Here is a 22,533-nt window from a genome sequence, read left to right on the forward strand (position 1 = left end):
AACATGCTTTACACAAATCTTTAGGTTTTTAAAAAAAATCCATTAACAAGCTTTGTGTGTATGTTCTTAGTCGCTCAGTTGTGTTAGACTCTTTGTGACCCCATGGACTGTAGCCTGCCAGGCTCCTCTGTCTGTGGGGATTCTCCAGGCAAGAGTACTGGAGTGAATTGCCATGTCCTCCTCCAGGGAACCTTCACAACTCAGGGATCAAAACCAGGTCTCCTGCATTACAGGCAGATTCTTTACCTTCTGAGCCATTAGGGAAGCCCAACCAGGTTTTATATTTCTATAAATATTAAGAATAAATATAGATACTAAGGATAAATATAAATAGTTAAGGATTTATAAAGTACTCATTGGAATTTTGAAGCATCATTTCCTTATCAAATTCTTCCCAAATTCCTCAAGAGGTTATATTTCTCTTTTCATCATGCACAGAGTACCATTTTGTGAAACTCATCACACTTCTTTATCACCTATGAGTTTCATTATGGCAGAAACCATATTTCCACTGTGTCTCCAGGGCTTGGATGTCTCCCACACAGTAGGCACTCAAATATGCATTGAACGAACCGATAAATGAATAAATGAAAGGGAGTTTGTCTCTTTTCTGATGTAGGGCTTATCATTGTTGACACTTTCCAGATTTAGAAATGTTCCTCGCCTAAATAAGTGAAATTTACTCTTCTATAATCTCCATCCAATATTCTCATTTTTCTTATTTTTCTCTTTGCCTAATATTATGACTAAGTTCTTTTAGCTCTTCAAATTTCTGAAGATAAGATTCATATGCTCCTAATTTTTCTTGGTTTAATCGATCTATGCATAAAATGCATTCTTAAATCCAGATCCACCCATCTTCTTATCTGTGGATATGTTCTGTTCTATCAACTCTCTTACAGAAGTATCAGAACCAGGCACACTATTTGAAGTATGAACTGACGAGCTTCCAGCAGTGGGGCTATAACCTCTCTTGGGGGATGGACAGTATGGGTCTTCAGTAAAAAAAAGACATGTCTATATGTATAATCTATCTCTATCTCCATATCTATGAAAATGAAAGTGTTAGTCACACTGTCGTGTCCAACTCTTTGTGACCCCATAGACTGTAGTCCACTGGGCTCCTCTGTCCATGGGATTCTCCAGGCAAGAATACTGGAGTGGGTTGTCATTTCCTTCTCCAGGGGTCTTCCCAATCCAGGGATCGGACATGGCTCTCCTGCATTGCAGGCAGACTCTATCCACTAAGCCACCAGGGAAACCCTATATCTATATCTAATCTATATCTATATATCTGTATCTATGGGTTTCCCTGGTGGCTTAGATGGTAAAGAATTCGCCTGCAATGCAGGAGACCTGGGTTCAGTCCCTGGGTTGGGAAGATCCCCTGGAGAAGGGAATGGCAACCCATCCCAGTATTCTTGCCTGGAGAATCCCATGGGCAGAGGAGACGGGCAGGCTCTGGTTCACGGGGTGGCAAAGAGTCAGACACGACTGAGCGACTAAGACACACGTGGGCTTCCCAGGTGGTGCAGGGTGAAGAACCCACTTGCCAATAGAGGAGACGTAAGAGACACAGGTTCTATCTCTGGGTCTGAGTATCCCCTGGAGAAGGAAATGGCTACCATTCCATTATTCTTGCCTGGGAAATCCCATGGACATAGGAGCCTGACAGGCTACAGTCCATGGGGTCACAAAGAGTTGGACACAACTGAGCAACTTTACACACACAAACACATACACACACATATATAGTCTCTCTCTTTATGTGTGTGTGTGTGTGTGTGTGTGTGTGTAGTGCCTGGCACTACATGTAAGAGTGAATGAAAGTACCTGAAGTTATGTTAGGTTTCTTTTGTAACCCTTTCCTATTGTAGGTCTGTAAACTGTGGACATGTTTTTCAGATGAATTAACTCAGTTTAGGTTAGTTCTCCAAAATCCATACTTTGAGTGAAGAAAACAAATTGTCTATGAATGTTAATGCAAAGCTAGCCAACATTTATATAGAACATTCCCCCACAAAGCTCAAAGGAAATTAAACCAAAATGATCAAATGCTGATGATTTCCCCAGGGAAGCGTCCTTGTCCTTCCACAGAGAAATAGTCTCCAAACCTACAGAGCTAAAATAGCCTCTCTTCCAGCGTTCAAACGTGCCAGTCGAAAGAAAACCAAGACAAGGAGCTGCGCTGGAAGCTGCCTCTTTCCCAGTTCTGCATATGTAAATAGAAGTAATTTACAAGAGATTATCTGGGGTCTGAATAGGAGAGAAGCCACTTTAATCTTTGAGTACCGAGGTTTCATTTCTCCTTCTCTTCTTCCTCCTCCTGCTTTCTTTCCTCTTTGCCAGAGTTAAAATAAGAGCTCTTCTATTCCCGAAATGCTGGCGTCCGAGATGGCGCTTTTCCATCAAGTGATGGGGAAGAGTCTCCTCTCGGAGACCCTCACACAGGCGCCCGGGGACATTTCCAAGGAGGGTTCCTCGGCCACTCGCGGCCCAGCGCAGAGGTTGACTCTGCTCTGACCATCAGGTTAAATGTTCTGCCTTCAGGAGGCAATCCTCAATACACTTTCCAGCCTTACGGCGCAAAGTTGAGGACGAGGGAGAATGTGCGTGAGTGTGCGCGCGTCCGGGTGTCTGGATGGGTGTATTGGGGCGGGCAGTAAATAAAGGGTGGGGCGAGCGAGGGGAGGCGAGCGAGGCGAGGCGGCCAGGGAGAACCGAGAAGCCAAAGCGTGGCTCGGATCCCAGTTAACCTGCGGGAGCTCCTCCTGCTCACTGAGAGCCCCTGCACCAACTCACCCCGTACCCTCTCCCCTTCTTCCTCCGTCTTCTTTCTCCCCCCACCCCGCCACCTCCCGCTTGGTCTCGTGGCACTCTCCACCTGCCCCTCATCCCTGCCGCCACCCCACTTTCTCATCTGACCCGAGGACGAATGAGGGAGACGTTCCGGCGAATTGGGGCAGCAACTTTCCCCGGCTGGTCTCTCGGCTCCGGGAGCAGTTGCGCGCGGCTTCTCCGAGACCCGCGGCCCATGGAGGAGGAGGACGAGGAACGGTGATGGGCTAGCGGCAGAAGCCAGAAGCCCAGAGCGAGCCCAGCGTCGCCCGCCGGCTCCGCCATCCCACGCAGGTTCCCTCAAGCTCTTTCCGCCAGGGGAGCGCGCTGGGTACCACCGCGTTAGCATCCCAGGGAGGATGAGGCAGGGACCCGAGCCCAGCGGGCAGCATCTTCAGGGCGAGCGGCGGCGGCTGGGTCTCGGCATGAATTAAGAAGCCAGGAAGATGGAGCGCCGCACACTCCTCGCCCAGCCCAGGCTGAGGACCAGGGACGCTGGCTGGACGCTTCTCTATTTCCTCGGCTCGGTCCTCCCGCAGACCGCCCCGCAAGTACTCCGGATCGGTGAGTGAACCCCGCGGGGCGGGGGAGCGCTCCAGGAGGCCCGCTCTGGGGACGCGGTGGCTCCCCGCGGCCAGCGCGGGCGCCGCGGGGTCCCGGAGCGAGAGAGCGCGCATCGGTCCGGGGGGCAGGAGCTGGGGGCTGGTTGAGGTCAGTGCCCACCCGAGGCTCCGGGAAAGAAGCCGCGTCACCGCTTCCCTCCTGGCCAGTGCCGGGCTTCCCCGCGAGTACAGTTGGCGGGTTTCTTTTTTTTTAAATCGGGGCTCCAGGAACGCGGGCAAGAGAGCCAGCGACCCAGGTTTGCCTGGACCGGCTCGCTACTCTGAGTGTGGGGGGCTGCAGGCGGTGGGTTTGGGCTGGGAGATGAGCTTCTCCTCTGCGCCTCGGCAGGCATCGCGCTGTCCAGATGCACGCCCGGGGGGTCCTGGCAACCAAGTCTCTGGGTATCCGCGGGATGCCCAGATCTCAGGAGTCCAACTGGGGACCACTAGGGATGCGGGGACTTCCCTGCGTCTGCTCACCCCGATCCTTCAAGTTTTCTTAAGTTGGGTTCTTGCTCGAGGAGTCTGGAGGGTTCCGTTCGAGTGGGGCAGAGTTGGGGTCTGACTTCTGGCTGAGGGTTCGAGGAGTCAGGAGGACCGTAGAGTTAGCGCCGCGAGCCGGCCCCTAAGTTTTCCACCCTCTCCCCAGTTTGCCCCACCTGCGTGCCACTGAGCACTATCCAAACCGTCAGGGTAAGTCGCTGGAAGACTCTGGACTTCCATCTCAAGGTGGGATAAAAGGAGACTGCAAGACTGAGGATAGGGACCCGGGGGCCGCATAAGGAGGGTGGGATAATAACAAGGGAGAGAGGGATCTTTGCTAGTGTGTGGACTCAGGGACCTAAACACACAGCACCCGCCACCAAGGTCTGGTCTGTGAAGGCACAGAGCGATTTCTGAGCGGCTTTTTGGGTTGAAAAAGCTGGTTGACTACTTTAATGCTCTCCCTGGCACACTAAAACCAATTTCTATTCCTTTAGTTCTCAGTTGGTCCTCTCCCCCCAACCTACTGGGCTTCTTAAAGACCCAGTGAAGGTGGAGAGCCGCAGGTGAAGTCTTGACACCACGCGGGGCTCCCAGCTTTTCCAGTTTCTCACTGTAGGCACCAAGACTGAGGTCTTCATCTCCGAGGACTTCTAACTTATACCCTTTCCAGGAACTGACCGAACGTGCATGGAACCATCCAGGGCACTCTTTCATAATGCCACTAAAATGGCTGAAATTGTTCAATAACTTTATTAATTCTGAAATGAACGCATCTCTTTTCAAAGATTCAGAACCTAGTTCCTGTCACTGAATATCCCCATTGAAAATTAAAAAATATATATAAAAATGGAAGTTTACTATTTTGAAATGCATTTTCTCTAGGCACATGGGATCTGTTTTTCAAGGACAGAAAAGATCTCAAATACTAACTTTTACCGCAGATGTCTTTCTCTAAATTATGATAATGCACATTTTAATGGATGATTTAGACTGCTCATTTAAGAAGTCCCAAAGGATTCTTCTAGAAAAAGTACCACTCATAGCTAAAATATTCTTCACCTTAGTTATGTTTTAACCTTAAATATTTTTAATCTTTTTTTTTCTCTTTTACTTATTTTTTTGGGGGGAAGGGGGATGCAATCAACCCTACACACTCTAGGGTTGTTCACTCCTATGAATAACACAGCGTAAACAATGAGTGTGTTACAATTTCCAGTGTTCATTAACTTAATTGGTATTTTGCATATATTTTATATATCTTAAAAAAGACAAATTTAGACACTCTAGAATAAGGTATGCCAGCCAACAGTTTCCCCTTCCTGTACAATAATCTTAAGAAAGAACTTTCCTCTCCTATATCACCCAAATCTAAAGGAATTTCGGGAGGGGATGTGAAAGTATGTTAGGACATATATATTCACAGATCTGATTATTTACCTAAGCTCCAAGCAATCACACTCATCCATTTAAATTAGTTTTCAGAGTTAGAACAACCCAACGTGATTCACCAACCTTAAAATATATGCTGCACGATAATGAGATTTTCTTTTTCTAAATGGGAACCAAAATGCATAAAGTGAAATAGCTAGCCCGGTGCTGTTTATATGCAGGACAAACATCTTACTTCTTCTGGCTCCTTTGTGACCTGTGCTTGGCATGAACACCACCCTGTAGGCACCTAAGGACCATGCTTACTTTTAAATGCACATTTCGGCACCATGGAAACTGGCTTTAGCTCAGTGGAAACCTGCCTCTCTACAGTGAGTTTCTTATGTCAGTCAAGTCCAACAGTGAGTATGAAATATCAAAGGAGTTGGGGACTGAGCCACTGTGTGTGTGTTGAGAAAAGGAAAGAGAAGAATGAAAACACACTATTTTTCACTTCTTATCTTTCCTTCCTCTTTTCAACAAACCACTAACCATCTAACCAACCCACCAATCAACCAATCAACAAAAAGGGACACTTCATCATTAACTTGCATTAGTATTACAAGTGTTCCAATAACTGGAAATATCCCCAAGTAAAACATAGATGTCTGGCACTTTGCACTGTGAGGAAGCACTTGAATCTTGGATGAATTAATTACACATCTACTTTTCTTGCAAAAGTGTCTGCTTAAACTTCAGCCATTGAGAAAAAAAAAATGAATGAAAGGGATAAAATTTAACAGAAAATTCACGCATCCTAAGAATTAGAGATGTCTTGAGTGTGTATTATGCATGGTTTTCATGCATATTGTGGATGTCTGTTGAAAAGTTTACAATCTTGAAACATAATATATATAAAGGGGGTTCTATAGGGCAAAGAGGTCCTAAGCATTACTCCTAACTATCTTTCAGAGGTTCCACAACAGCCAGCATGGAAGAGAAATAATGGCCGGAGGCAGGGAGTTCTCTAGGGCACGCTGGGGTTATTCCTGTCTTTCTGTCTCCCACCCCAGTGTTTGTCAACAGCCAGTTAATCACACACACATGCTTCGGTGACAGACATCTCTGTTACATAGCCAGATAACCAATAGTTAAATCTGGGTCTAGGTGACCTGAGTAGATGGTGGGTACCACCAGTAGTGGACAAAAGTAAAAGAAAAACAATTCTATATGCATATGTAATTTCTGGGACAGATGTAGCATATTTCTAATAACAATAGTAACAGGATTAAATATTTGCATAGTATATTTTAATGTATCATCTCAACATACCCAATCACAGAGGTGGTGGTTAGCTTAGCATTTAAGAGTTACGAGTTGGGCCACCAGGCTTTCTGACACATGGTTGTTGTCAGACATCCCAGGCTTGGGTCCCACCTCTAAGACTTACTAGAAATGTGTCTCAGCAAGACATTCTCTCTCACAGGCTTTTGTTTGCATCTGAAAAATCAAATTAAAGCAATTGCAACCTCACAATGTCATTGGTAAAAGTACAGAAAATAGATAAGGGAAGGGATATAAGCAGTCTATGGATTTATGAGTTGCTTTGTAATTGTTTTTAATTTTTAAATTTGTTAAACGAATTTTTATTTTTTGGCTCATTTCTTTTTGGCTGTGCTGGGTCTTCGGTGCTGCATGGGCTTTTCTCTAGTTGCAGTGCCTGGGCTTCTCATTGTGGTGGCTTCTCTGGTTGTGGCTCTTAGGCTCCAGAGCACAGGCTCAGCAGCTTGTGGTGCACAGAATTAATTGCTCTTCAGCATTGATCTTCCTAGATCAGGGATCAAACCCATGTCTCCTGCGTCAGCAGGCAGATTCTTTACCACTGAGCTACCAGGGAAGTCCTTTTGAACATTTTAAAAATTATTATCATTGAAATTTGTTTTCTAAACAGGGACCTAACAAGTAGTGTGGTATATGTTTATGACACTTAATATTTCTGAGCCCGTATCTCTTTACCTGTGAATTTGTAGTAATGATATCTACTTTTCCTATTTCACAGGGGAGGATCAAATAAACTATGTTTTTTGTTATTTGCAAACAAACCACTATAGAAATACAGTGTATTACTATTATGTAATTAAATATAGTATACAAAGAGAAATATTGTGGAATATGTGAATAGAATGGAAATTTACATGGCAATATTATTGTTCAAATGTTTTTATCTCCTTAGTGAAGTCACTCAGTCATGTCCAACTCTTCGCGACCCCATGGACTGCAGCCTACCAGGCTCCTCTGTCCATGGGATTTTCCAGGCAAGAGTACTGGAGTGGGGTGCCATCTCCTTCTCCAAGAGAGATCCAAATGTATTTTATTTCAACCATCAAGTTGACTATAGCATTATTTTTTAAATATTTAATCATAAATATCCCCAAAGTTCAAAGTAACACTGCATATTCATATTTTTGCTGCAGTGTACAAAAGCTCACAACTTTATTCTGCCATCACAAAATGAATTATTTGTCATCTTAATATTCATTCTTCACTCAACAGACAAATATTTATTACGTGCTTCCTCACCTATGAGCTGGGCTTCCCTGGTAGCTCAGATGGTAAAGAATCCCCCTGCAATGTGGGAGACTTGGGTTGGATCCCTGGGTTGGGAAGAGCCCCTGGAGGAGGGCATGGCAACCCACTCCAGTATCCTTGCCAGGAGAATCCCCAGGGACAGAGGAACCTGGCAGGCTACAGTCCATGGGGTCGCAAAGAGTCGGATACAACTAAGCAACTAAGCACACACCCCTGTGAGCCAGACACACGCAGGGCATGCCACAGTGAACAAAATGCACCTGGCTGTTTAATTCTTATACTCTAATGGTTTACAATCTATGTCACCATGGAAAATTTTCATAAGGCCTTCAGTGAAGACACTTTTAATGTTTTAGTGTCAGATATTATTCTTGGAGAAGGCAGTGGCACCCCACTCCAGTACTCTTGCTTGGAAAATCCCATGGACGGAGGAGCCTGGTAGGCTGCAGTCCAGGGGGTCGCTAAGAGTCCCACACGACTGAGTGACTTCACTTTCACTTTTCACTTTCATGCATTGGAGAAGGAAATGGCAACCCACTCCAGTGTTCTTGCCTGGAGAAACCCAGGGACAGGGGAGCCTGGTGGGCTGCCGTCTATGGGGTCGCACAGAGTCGAACACGACTGAAGCGACTTAGCAGCAGCAGCATTATTCTTGGAGAGTTCTCCATTCATCTTCTGCTTTCAGTTTATTATATCCATGGCATAGTCCACATGGAATAAGTCCAAGCCTTCAAATGCACAGAGGACAGACAGAGTGGATTCATGCTGCCAAACCTGGAGCAGAAATCCCTGCCTCTGTTTAGGAAGATCTATTTGGCCCTGAGGTAGATTTCACCCTGAGAAAGCATGCTGATGTCATCATTGACTTTAAAACTCCACTGACCCTGGGAGAAAAATCTGGAGGAGAAGCTATCTGATAGAGGATAAAAAAGGAGTCTCTGGATAATGTGAACGTATTTCTGCAAATGAGCAGATCTTTTGCCTTATTATCTGCGTAAATCACCTTTTTCTTTAATATTGATTTTACAGGTCTAATAGATTTTACAGGTCTAATATTTATACTGTGTAAACCTGACTTGCAGCACTTTTCCTATATGGCTTTTAATCTCCAGTTTTGAGAAGGCCAAGGCTTTGTGACTTTGCCTAAATTCCAGTGCTAGTTAGTAGGAATGCTGGGCTCTGGAGCTAGACATTCCAATCTCAAGTTTCAAGCCCCTTGCATTAAATTATACTGTATTGTAAATGGACTTGTGTATGTCAGTTAAACCACAGTTTAAACTAAGCTGAAGTCAAAAAGTATCAGAGAAATGAACTGTTGCTGTTAGTTATTCAGCAATAACTACATAAAGCAAAGTTAATGTGATTTATATTTGAGTATACTTTAGACATTTGTCAAAAAGGAAAGCTGATATTATCATTGGACTCCCCATAATTTCTCAATAAGAAGGGGTTCAGGGAGATAATCTAGTTGGAGGGGAACCTTGTTGCCTAATATCTAGCCAACACACTATTTTTAATGAGATTATACAAGCAATTAAAAAGTACAAGCAATTGAAGTGCTGGTGAGTTATCCAATGGCCTCTTAATCCTCTTTTATTGTTTCACAGATAATTATCCATAGAAAATGTAACATATTTTATCTATATGCTAAAATTTTCCAGAAATTATTTCAGCTCAAAGAAAGAATGGTGAACTACAAGTGAAAGGGAAGTCATATTTCTAACTACCTTTTTCTAATTGGCCTCAAGAAAATTACTAATGTATTGTGTTAGTTATAGAAGGATAAATAATAATAACAAACTCATGGATTCATTGCAAAGAAGAAAAGTGATATCATATGTGAAATGTATGACCTGTGTTAGGGTTAACGCAGGTACCTCCTCAGCCTGATCTTTCTTTTGGTTAATGAACAGGGTAGGAGTTTCGTGCTGAAGAATAATTTATTTGTCTGGTTAAGTAAGCATGGGAAAATGCTCTCCTTTAGAGATTCATGGGGCAGGTTTACATATTAAAGGTTGTTTGTAATTCTGCACAAAGAATTGTGTTTTGTTGTTGTTTAATATGGTATCTCCCACAGTTTAATCATCAGAAGACCCTTACTTAAATCACAACCATTAAGGTCCTACTGAACTCATGCTGCCCAGAACATATTTAAGGAAACACTGGGCATTAAGACCATTGAACTGTCAGTATATATACATCAAAACTCATATGAGCACACATCCTGCTGCTTCTTCAGTCTTACCCAAATTCTGTCCACTCCTTACTTCAGAATATCTTTTTTAAAAGCTTTAAGAATAGATTTAAAATGTTTAGATTGTTCTGTATTATGAAGAAAACATTTTTAAAAACCACATTGCCTATTCTGAAGGTATATCATTTTTATTAGCTTAAAATGTGATATGGGGCCATTTTCCTGTTTTTGTTTTTTAGGCTTACTTTTTTAGCATTCTTTTAAATGGAAAAAATATATCAGTTTTATAATATTTTTTCTAAGAATATAATTTGTAGTAAGTTAAAGTTCTTTTTATATTTAAACTCAAACTATATACTTTTTAAATGTGTATCTGATTTTTTGTGATAAATTTTCATAGAGAAATGCAAACATTTAAATAAAAAGGAATGTACACCAGCTACATGAACTAAATAAATTTCTCATCTTGATTTTCTATTGAGATCAAGTTGTCATATTAAACTGGAAAAACCTAAACTCTAATTACATTAACATTCTAATACTAGTAATTGCAAGTCAAATGGAAAGCTCAGGTTTACCCTGAGGGGAAAATAGTAAAGAGGTAAAAATATGCTATTTTGTATTTATGTAACTTGTAAGCTACTAAAACATAAAAATCCCTGTGTGACTTGGGTGATATTTTACTCTCTTTTTGTTCTTTTTCAAAATTTAAGGGTTTTTAAAATGTAATTTTGTACAATGTTATGTTAACATATTTATTCAATACAAGATAAGATTAGTTACCAGGTGTACTTAAGAAACAATGACGTTGACTAAATTAAGAGTAAATTCCTATTAACCACAAAACAATCTCACAAAAACACCATACAGCATTAAAAGCACTTTCTTTTAACCCCTAAATTATTTTGCTATATTATTAGGTACCTTAGTTGGCTGAACACTTTTGAAAGATTAGCCTATCTTACATCTTTTGATAAATTACTAGTTAACTGCTGATTGGGGAAAAGCAAAACACAAAATAAAATAACGTATAAAAGCCTATTAACACTAAAATTCTGACTGAAAAATGTTTCCAAAGGAACTCACCAATGTATGCTTTATACTATAATTTATTTTTATTTAATAGAAATCTAGTGATTAATTATTACTCTTGTCATCAGTGATCAATTTGGAGACTGGCAGTTCACTACCACTTATTTTTTTCTTAAATATGCAAAATGAAAACTATATTAAAATGCATTATTTGTTTCACTGATCAAGTCAAAGATTATAGACTATATTAAGGTGAGACATGTACAGTATTTGATCAATTAAAACTCAACTCATAAACCAGTTGGTATTCACAATAGACAATGACACTCCAGTAGCAATGAACACAATGGGCACCCAGGCATCCTTGTGGACGTGGACACTTTTGGGACTGACGAAAAAATACACGAGATGGTCATGGAGTATCTTGTAATACCAGAGAAATAAGTGGTCCAAAAACCCCACTGATGGTAGTGTGTTAAAGGTTCACAGGTATCTAGTACTGGGCTCCCAAGGTCAAAAATGGAATAATTTGAGCAAACATTTTTTTAAAAATAGTATTGGGTTATAAAGTGTCAGTCCCTTAGTCATGTCTGACTCTTTGAGACCCCATGGACTGTAGCCTGCCAGGCTCCTCTGTCCATGGAATTCTCCAGGCAAGAATACTGGAGTGGGTTGCCATTTCCTCCTCCAGGGGATCTTCTGGACCCAGGTTTTGTGCCCAGGGCTCCTGCATTCCAGGCTGACTTTTCACCACGGGAGCCGGCAGGGCAGTCATGCTCTGAAAGCTCTAAGTTATTACGATTTTCTGCTTCCCTTTCAGCATCTCTGTCTGGTGAACCTAAACCTCTCCAGTTCACCACGTCTAACCAAACGTGGGTTATAACCAAAGTATAAAATAAATGACCTTGAATTTATACTGATATAAATAAATGATTAAATTAAAAAATGAGGGAGAAGAGACATATCTCTGAAACAAATGAGCCAAGTGATCAAGGTCAGTGTTACTATGGATAATTCATATTGATAGTATGTACCTTTGATGTGATAAGGCAAATGGCACTTTTCTTATCTGGGTTTCATCTCCAAAATTCAGATCCCCACTCTAAACATGAGAAAAATGTCAGATAATAGCAATAGAAGGCATTCTACAAAATATGTGGCCAATACTTGCCAACACTTTCAAGGTCATGATAAACAAAATCTGAGAAATTGCCACAGCCATGAGAAGTCTAAGGAGACATGATAAATAAATGTGATTGGATGTTCTGAATGAGATCCTGGAAGGAAAAAAGGATATTAGGTGAAAATGAAGGACATTTGAATAAAAACGCATACTATTGTACTTAATAATAGTGTATCAATACTGTTTCATTAATTTTAAGTGCACTATGTTCATATAGGAGAAGGCAATGGCACCCCACTCCAGTACTCTTGCCTGGAAAATCCCATGGGCGGAGGAGCCTGGTGGGCTGCAGTCCATTGGGTCGCTGGGAGTCGGACACAACTGAGCGACTTCACTTTCACTTTTCACTTTCATGCATTGGAGAAGGCAGTGGCAACCCATTCCAGTGTTCTTGCCTGGAGAATCCCAGGGAGGGGAAGGCTGGTGGGCTGCCGTCTATGGGGTCGCACAGAGTCGGACACGACTGAAGCGACTTAGCAGCAGCAGCAGCAGCAGGCTCATATAAAGTTGTGAATAATAGGAAAAACTAGATGTGGAGTATAAGAGAATTTCTCTGGATATAAGTCTAAAACTGTTCTAAAAAATAAATATGTAAAGTCTATTAAAAAAAAAACCCTCAACCCATATCAAGATCTCTTCTGCTATAAACTGTTCCTACCTCTCTGTAGTACAGAAAAGTCTATAACTAATTGCATCAAGGAAAATAGAAAACCTATTGTCAATTCCATAGAATATGCCACATAGTTTTCTAGAGTATCATTAAAATAAATACAACAGAATATAATATCAGAAAAATCATTAAGGAAATAAACTTTATATAAAAATTGCTATTGATAAAATGTGATGCTTGTATGTCTTCTTTAGAATTCTGCTATGGGTTTATAGAAAATCAGGTGTTAGCTGTTTCAATCTATTAGCATCTAGGTTTTCAGCAATTATGTACTTTCTGTACTTAATTAAACAAAATTTAACTTTGAATATTGATTCAAGCATTGTGACATACTCTGCTAGAGGCTTTAAGTGTGGATGTCTTAGAATGAATTCTCATAGCAAACCATTTGCATGGTTCCTTTTCTTAGCAAAACTGTCTAAATATGTCTTTAAAAATCAATACTTAATTCCCAGGGCCAGTACTTTGTAATTCAAATTGGAGAAAGGATGGCAAAAATCAAATGTTTTTCTTTTTCATTGTGAAGACTCAATTACAACTTTTAAAGCTTTTCTTTTTTAAAAAATTTAAGCCTCTAAACTGTTGGATTGCATACTTTGGGGAACCATAAACAGAAGCTGCATTCTGATGACCTGCCTGTGTTTATATTATATAAGATGTTACTGTATCTCCTAAAAACGGACTAGTCAGAGAGCTCTATCTTTTGAGTCTAAAGGGCAATATTCATTTACCTTCTGAATTCTGGGCAGTGTGTGTTTCTTTTAATTCAGGATATATTTGAACTCTAAGGCTGTTTTTATACAAGCTTACCGAATTGGCAAGAACCTTTATAAATGATTGTAAATCGACTAAATCAACAGGAAGGAATGGTTAAGAAAGGAATAGTTGAAACTCAAGAAAGAAGGATCTATTAAATGTAAACCTTATGGTAAAATGTAGGCCTTAAAATGAAAACTGCTTAGGAAGTAGTGTATGATTTTACATATCTTGGATTGGGAATGTTTACATTTCATCCTTGCTTATAGATAACTCGAAGAATTAAGGTGGAAAAACAAAGTCCATTTGTTTTGTGAATATGGTGAGTTACAGGTGAATTTTTTTTTTTTAATTTAGATTCCTATTACTTGTCCTTGCCTAATTTAAAAATGAATGGTTAAAGTCACCATTCTGTACTTTCTAGATTATGCTAGCAGTCCCTTTGCATGCAGTTTGACAGAGTGCAAAGCTCACCAAAATGAGAATGTTTCCAGTTCTGGTGATTGTTAGCTTGGCCATGTCTCCTAACCTTTAAATAAGCCCATTTCCTCAGTTGAGGAAGCTGATGGTAAACAAAGTACAGGGGGCAACGGTTAAGCCCAGCCTCGCCCTCAGTTCCCTCTAGAGTGTTGGTTCTGCTTTATGGTCATTGGTCTGAACTGAGAAACCTCATGAGGATATGCAACACCTCTGTACTTAGCACTTACAGCCACGGCATCACATGTGTGGAAATGGGACTTTATTCATTTCCCTGAAATTAAACCTGACTAGGCACACAAGCCCCTGTATCCACCAGGACCACAGCAAGGTTTCACTTTCAATTTAAAATGTAAATTTCAAGAGCTCTCCTTTCTTCCTTTTCTCTACATAGACCAAAGACCCCTCCCTGTCCTTCAGGGAGATGAGTTTGCTGTTGTTTGTCCAAGACATCCACTGTGATGTGATGGTTCTGTCTAAACCCAGGTATTGACCTCTAACTCCAGGCATCCACTGCCCACAACCACAATCGTAGAGCCCACCATGGTTCACTTTCACCCTTTGAGACGCAGCAGTTCTCTGTCTGGTTTCTGAAGTGGGCCGTTTACCCAGCACCTCATTAAGGAGAAATCCATGGTTCACATAGCAGCAATCAGCCTCAAGTTATCTCCAGGCCCCAATTATCTCAGGCCCTTTCTGTTCAAGAACACAATGCCTCCATCTCCATTCTCATTTATGTACCTTAAACTGCAAAACGTGCAGATTGTACTCACAGAGAACACAACTGTATGTGGCTCTATGTACCTCAGATCCCAGGGGTTCTACTGACTGTCTGTCTCAACTCGAAGTTTCCATCCTGCAAAGAAGGGAAACAGATCTGGATTCTTAGAGTGCCACACATTTATCTGAACTCTAATGTTGAAGCTTTAAGCACTAGGGTGATTTTTTAAAATATGTTTAAACTATGATTTGAAACTATTTTTTAAATTATGTTTAAACTATATTTTATAGCTGTTTCAAAAATTAAGATAACAAAAGAAGCAACAATAAAAGCAAACTTTGTACATTTCAGTTTTCTGCATTTTGCAGAAGAAAGTCTAGGTTTTTAAAGTCTAATTATTATATGGTATGTGTTATATCATAATTATATAATTAGTATATATTAATGTATTGCATTTGCATACCCACACATTACCACATATATTATATATATTACTATATATAATATACATATGCTTAAAAGTTGCTTCAGTCGTGTCCAACTCTGTGCGACCCCATAGACGGCAGCCCGCTAGGCTTATCTGTCCCTGGGATTCTCCAGGCAATAACACTGGAGTGGGTTGCCATTTCCTTCTCCAATGCATGAAAGTGAAAAGTGAAAGTGAAGTTGCTCAGTCATGTCCAACTCTTAGCGACCCCTTGGACTGGAGCCTACCAGGCTCCTCTGTCCATGGGATTTTCCAGGCAAGAGTACTGGAGTGGGGTGCCATTGCCTTCTCCGAATATACATATAGTCGTGTATAAGTACCTAAATATATATTAAAATTCCAGTTTAGGTTTTTCTCTATGCTTTGTTTATTTGACCTGGAGAAATATCATGTATGAAGCTAATTACTGCATTTCAAAATAACTTGGAAAGGGTAATGGTGATGTGCTGTGCTGTGCTTAGTTGCTCAGTCGTGTCTGACTCTTTGTGACCCCATGGACTGTAGCCTGCCAGGCTCCTCTGTTCAGGGGGATTCTCCAGGCAAGAATTCTGGAGTGGGTTGCATACCCTCCTCCAAGAGATCTTCCCAACCAAGGATGAACCCACATCTCCTGCATTGCAGGTGAATTCTTTACCATCTGAGTCACCAGGGAAACCCAAGAATACTGGAGTGGATAATGTACCCCTTCTCCAGGGGAACATCCCAACCCAGGAACTGAACCAGGGTTTCTTGCATTTCAGGGGATTCTTTACCAACTGAGCTACCAGGAAAGCCCCAAGGGTGATAAACACCCTGTTTATGACTGGTGGTGTTGGGAGACAGAGAGAAAAGTAGAGAGGGGGGCATAGGGATCACGACCATGACAAATGTTCTTAGGCTACAAGGGCTTTTGAAACATCTGTTCAGTGACCTATGGGAATATCCCTATTGGTCAGATTGAACATCAAGATTTAATGACATCAAGGTGGTGCTAGTGGCAAAGAATCTGCCTGCCAATTCAGGAGATACAAGAGATTCAGGTTTGGTCCCTGAGTCAGGAAGCTTTCCTACAGTAGGAAATGGCAACCCATTCCAGTATTCTTGCCTGAAAATTCCCATGGACAGAGGAGCCTGGCAGGCTACAGCCACAGGGTCACAAAGAGTTGGACACAACTGAGCATAGGGCCCAATTAACACAATAGGGCTGATAATACTTTTGCTACATCTAGGATCATTTGTCAGAAAAGAATCCGTATTAAGGTACAAAATAAATATCTTAAGGAAGAAAATGATTTAGTAGGAAACACCCCAAAATGTTGTAAACACCCCAAAATGTTGTAAAGAATTATTAAACTATTACTAGTTTAATATTTCAGAGAAGGCAATGGAACCCCACTCCAGTACTCTTGCCTGGAAAATCGCATGGACAGAGGAGCCTGGTAGACTGCAGTCCATGGGGTCGCTAGGAGTCGGACACAACTGTATAACTTTCAAGTAGACAACCTGAGCGACCTCACTTTCACTTTTCACTGTCATGCATTGGAGAAGGAAATGGCAAGCCACTCCAGTGTTCTTGCCTGGAGAATCCCAGGGATGGGGAGCCTGGTGAGCTGCCGTCTCTGGGGTCGCACAGAGTCAGACATGACTGAAATGACTTAGCAGCATCAGTTTGATATATGTAGCATCCTCTTCCAGGATACATAGCCAAAAGGTTTTGCTTTTGCTACATAGCCAAAAGGTAAATGGAAATCAGACCCAGAAGTTCCTTTCAACAGGCTATAAAAAGCATATAAATATAAAAATATCTTTCATGTGACATATATGCAAATAAAATTCATATACATACATGTATAAATAAATTTAAAATAATAGTACTTAAGACAAGGCAGAGACTTCAAAGACCATAACACCCAACTTTCTCATTTAATAAAAGAGAGCATTGAGATCCCAGAAATAAAAGCAGCCCATCCTGAATCTCAATGATACTTTATTGCAACTTTATTTTTCTCATTCAACTCATTTGAGATTTGTTAAAGATCTATACTTAAATCAATGAAGTATTGTAATCAACCAGTAAAATACATAGAAGTTCCAGAATACATGGGTCATAGAACTATCAGTGTGGTGTCTTTAAATCTGGATGCTCTGAGAAGTTATGTTTTGAGATGTGTATCAAAGGAGAAGGTAGACCAGAGAAATGGAGGTGAAGTATACAGTCCAGGTGGTGATAACTACTGAAAGAGTAAAATCCAGAGAAATTCTGACATGTGAGAAAAATATCAATAGAGAAATCTTAACAAAAAGCTGTTAAATATGTTAAAAATCTAACATATCTTTAGATTTTTTTTTCCAACTTTGTGTGATCCAAGCATTTCTGGTCAACTTGTCTTACATTTATTTGGGTTACAGATGAGTCTTCATATCTGATAAGACTCTTCCAAAAAAAAAAAAAAACTAGAAATAAAAATTACAAATGAATAATTAGCATTATTACTAACATTATTGAAAGTTGAAAGTGTTAGTCGCTCAGTCATGTCCACCTCTTTGTGACCCCATGGACTGTAGCCTACAAGGCTTCTCTGTCCATGGAATTTTCCAGGCATGAATAATGAGGTGAGTTGCCATTCCCTTCTCCAGGGGATCTTCCCGACCCAAGGATTGAACTCAGGTCTCCTGCACTGCAGGCAGATTCTTTATCATCTGAGCCACCAGTGAAGTACCAACAGTATGATTTGCTTCTTTAATTTAAGTGACCCTTAGCCTTTGGTTAGATTTAATGCATGAGCATACAAGGGATGACTGTCTAGGGTAGTATCTATTGCTGACTTTTTGAAATATCATGAAAAATCAGAAAGGCTGGCTATGGTGTGGAACTTTGGGATTCATCTTCCCAGCTCTGTATCAGATATCGGAAAGGGAGGTGGAATGAGTAATTAATGTGATGCTTATAAAAAACAAATTCAGTAAACAATTCCTGGAGAGGATATTAAAATAAATTTGCTGTACTATTCCTGAGGTCTACACTGCCTTTTGTTTCATATAAAGTTATCTTTCAAATTGACTTCTGGATTCTGAGAGTAGCATTTGACCTTTTCTTTTCCTTTCAGAGGAAAAAGTTTTAATTTATGTTTTATCACACTTCCCATTGTTTGCTTATTCATTTGTTCATTCTCATATTTATAGCTTGTCTTACAAAATTATTTCAAAGGCTTACAGAAATGCATATATTACAACCTGATAAAAATACAATAATGAAGAGGAGGTAAAGGTGAAATAAAATAAAGCAGGGGCAATGTCCTCGAGAAGATGCCAAAACTGGACCAGAATGCTTTATCTGAGCTTTCTTGTAGCAGAAGTAAGAAGGGAAACAGGACAAATCACAAAGTCCCAGAGTACAGTAGCTTAGACAAATTAAAGGTTTTTACATTACAAAACATGAAAGAAATATATCCTATGATCTGAATGAAGGGAAATGATGTCATGTTGTTGATACCATTCTCATGATGAAATAGTGCATTCCATCCATTTGTTTGTTATAAAGTGCTCAGTGTAGCTCTACGACCAGACACCAAATAATAACAAAAATAATTCTGTCAAACGTCCTGGAATGGAAATGTCAAGTAGTGTGGTTTGATCCAAGACGGAAATTTGTAATATCAGGGGAATGGATGGACTGCCTATCACTTCACAATTATCCATTACTATTGATCCTTGAATCTGAGCGTTATTGGAAGGTGAGCAGCAGGGATAGCAGATTGTGGCAAAGTATGTGTTTCTGGTGAAAAGCAGGTCATACAAATCAGAAGGTACGAATGAGACCTTTCTATGAAATTAGGAAACCTAAACAAGATACCTCCTTAAGACCAAAACACCTGGACCCAAGTGTTATTCAGAAAACCGTTCTGAGTTTATCACATTGAATTACAATGTATTTGTCTGTACTGGAGGACAAGGCTGCAAACGTCATCAAGCATTGATCAGAGTTATGAAAAGAAAAAAAAATAGGAGTAAGGAAGGAAACATAAATCTCTTTGAGACATCAAATGTAAATAATGTGTTTTTCAGGTGAATGGGAATTGTACACACCCTGACCTGCTATACGGTCATCTATAAGCCAATAGTATATTCAGTATAATCTGTCCACCAAGATGATTTGGGTTTCAGAGCAGTTGATCTTAGCCCCCTTTTATTTTTCTCACAGCAAACATAGAATAAAACTTGTTGTCTCATGAGGTCACTGTTTCATGACAATAAACATACATACATATATATATACATATATATATATATCTACTGTTCAGAAAATAATTTACCAATTTTTGGAGTATCTTGTTTTCTTAGATTTTGTTTTATAATTGTTTATCTGTTGTGCTCTTTGCTATTTTTGGTTTTAATTAGAATCTGCTTGGCATATACTGGTCACGAATAAAGTTTACATGTTTCATTTCTTCTCTGAACCTTTCAAATACTCCTTTATAACTCTAATCATCTTTTCCTAGAAAAGCCTATTTCATGATATAGGACCATTGCTTCTACAAGGGTGAAAAGAAACAACTTCAAATCTTGTTTTTCAGTCTGTGTCCCAAAAGTCAAATTTGTCCCAATTTCTTTAGATTCTATATGCTGAAGCACTGCAATGATTTTCAAATTTAAAAACAAGCAAGCAAAACCTGAAACATTGTGTGATTTTGGTTTCAGGTTTTGATCTTTCTCTGTGGTTCTTGAAGAAAACTTTAAATTTTAAAACTTTCTCACCTTTTTTTCTGGGAGAAAGGAAACACTCATTAAAACCTCATGATATATTTTATTTCTAAACCCATACTACTACACTTTGAGCTGAAAAATAATTTGATAAAACTAAAGATTCCTGTCACTTCTGTAAAATGACAAGGTGAGCTACAAATTGAATTAATGGTAGCTTCCTTCTATTTCACTTGTTTATCATTGCCAAAGTTTCATTTTTTGCAATCATTATCTAGTTTCCTCTCCATCAAATATTAATGTGAATGCAATACATACAAAATTATACAGAAGTAGAATTTTCCCCATTACAGCTGTCCGAGAAAAGCTAGAAACTGGCATTTCTACCAAAAAGTAATATTCAGGAATGGATGGAGCGACTTCTTCAGGGCCTTTGAAAGAGAAAAAATGTCACATTGGGTATCCATTTATGACCATTTAAATAGCATTACATTTTATAAATCTGCAGACAGCAGGGGTCACAGTCGAAAGGAACTGTTGTAAAATTACAGATGGAAAGACCCATTCACACACACAACTAAACACACCCAAATGGCACAGAATCCTGCAAATCAGAAACACATAAAGTCTGGTGAAATAGCCAAAAAGTGATCACTTTCTGGCTAGTGTGAATTTGAGAAAACCATTTTATATCCAGCAGTCTGGTCTTAAGTACCAAACCCTAACATTTAAGATTTTTTTCTTATTAAAATTTTTTCTTCAATCCTTTCTACATATTATCCCCAAAAGCTGCTCAGCAAGGAGATTCATTTAGGGGTATGCACACATAGGACCCCAAAATTACAATTAAGTCAAAAAAGAGTGAGGAATATAGCAGCAAAGGTAACGGGATTGCACCTTAGGTTATTTATTTGTTGGCTTTTTTCAACAAAGGGCTGTTTCTACGTATTTTAAAGAATAATTTAAGGAAAGATAAATTTTAACATGGAAGCATGAAGAAAGTTGGTTTGAAAATGAAAATAAATGTATTTGAGTTGGTCTTAATACATATTTTTAATATTTCCTCTAAGACTGCTTCCCCTGGTATTCATAGGATCCATGCAACATTGTTTAAGACACAGCCATTTCTGTATAATGAAAGCCTAAGTGTATATTAGGCTTTAATATGAAGAACACTAGAAGGGTATGCTTGTTGTTGTTTGGTCAGGAAGTCATGTCTTACTCTTTGCAGCCTCGTGGACTGCTGCACGCCAGAGTCTTCTGTCCTCCACTCTCTCCTGGAGTTTGCTCAAACTCATGTCCATTGAGTTGATGATGCCATCCAACCATCTCATCCTCTGCCACCCTCTTCTCTTTTTGCCTTTAATCTTTACCAGCATCAGCTGACACTTTTCCAATGAGTTCGCTCTTCACATCAGGTGGCCAAAGTATTGGAGCTTCAGCTTCAGCAATGGTCCTCTCAATAAAGAAAAGTTGATTTCTCTCAGGGTTAACTGGTTTGATCTCCTTGCTGTCCAAGGGACTTGCAAGAGTCTTCTCCCACCTCAATTTGAAAGCATCCATTCTTTGGCACTCAGCCAAAGATAAACATTTGTAAAATAATAATTGTGAAATTGGTGCTATTCAATCACAGAAATTATTTTTCCCACAATGTTTGGCATGTGTTGAAGAAATAAACAAATATATAAGTAACTTATTTCAAAATTAAAACATGTTAGTGGTTTTATCAATTGCATCCTAAAATTTAAATATGATTTTTTGGACACAAATTATATGAAGTATGTATTTATATATCATATCTTTATTGTTACTCCAAAGTAGAAGGTAGTTATTCCTAATATAACCATTTTGTTATATATAACCTAATATAACCATTTTGTTGACGTGGAAATTGAGGCCAGATTTCATGCTCAAAGTCAAGTCAATAGAGAAACAGTTTGGTGGCTCAGACGGTAAAGCGTCTGTCTACAATGTGAGAGACCTGGGTTCGATCCCTGGGTTGGGAAGATTCCCTGGAGAAGGAAATGGCAACCCACTCCAGTACTCTTGCCTTGAAAATCCCATGGACGGAGGAGCTTGGTGCAGGCATCCATGGGGTCGCAAAGAGTCTGGCATGACTGAACGACTTCACTTTCTTTACTTTCAACAAGGGAAAATAACTTTTGTGTGTACATTGTTGGATTTATTGCCAGCATCATCTATATTTGTATAATTGCCCACATTTCCTTCATCTGCTTTTATGTACAGAACGATAGTATCACCCAGGAGGACTATTTTAGTGTGTCATCAAAAGAAACGGTAATAAATCCACTTATTTTCAAAATTAATCCTAGCCTACTGTAGGGTAATAAGCATTGGGTATCAGAAGAAATACAAAACCATGTTGTGAGTAATAGTTAATTTAAAATTCTCAATTTGCTACAATCTCATTTCTCTTAGAACTTTGCCTC

The 22,533-nt window shown here is 39.9% G+C and overlaps 1 protein-coding gene across 8 annotated transcripts in view; it reads left to right on the forward strand.

Annotated features, from left to right (window-relative positions):
• Positions 1 to 3,284: 3,284 nt before the first annotated feature.
• GRIK1 (glutamate ionotropic receptor kainate type subunit 1) overlaps positions 3,285 to 22,533 on the forward strand; it is a 481,020-nt gene continuing 461,771 nt past the window's right edge. For all 8 annotated transcript variants that reach the window (XM_055567715.1, XM_055567717.1, XM_055567716.1 and 5 more), the window contains exon 1: positions 3,285 to 3,402. In XM_055567715.1, the coding sequence (XP_055423690.1) occupies positions 3,285 to 3,402 (118 nt within the window). The remainder of the gene's footprint in view (positions 3,403 to 22,533) is intronic.

Source organism: Bubalus kerabau, chromosome 2 (assembly GCF_029407905.1).
Source record: "Bubalus kerabau isolate K-KA32 ecotype Philippines breed swamp buffalo chromosome 2, PCC_UOA_SB_1v2, whole genome shotgun sequence".
NCBI lineage: Eukaryota > Metazoa > Chordata > Mammalia > Artiodactyla > Bovidae > Bubalus > Bubalus kerabau.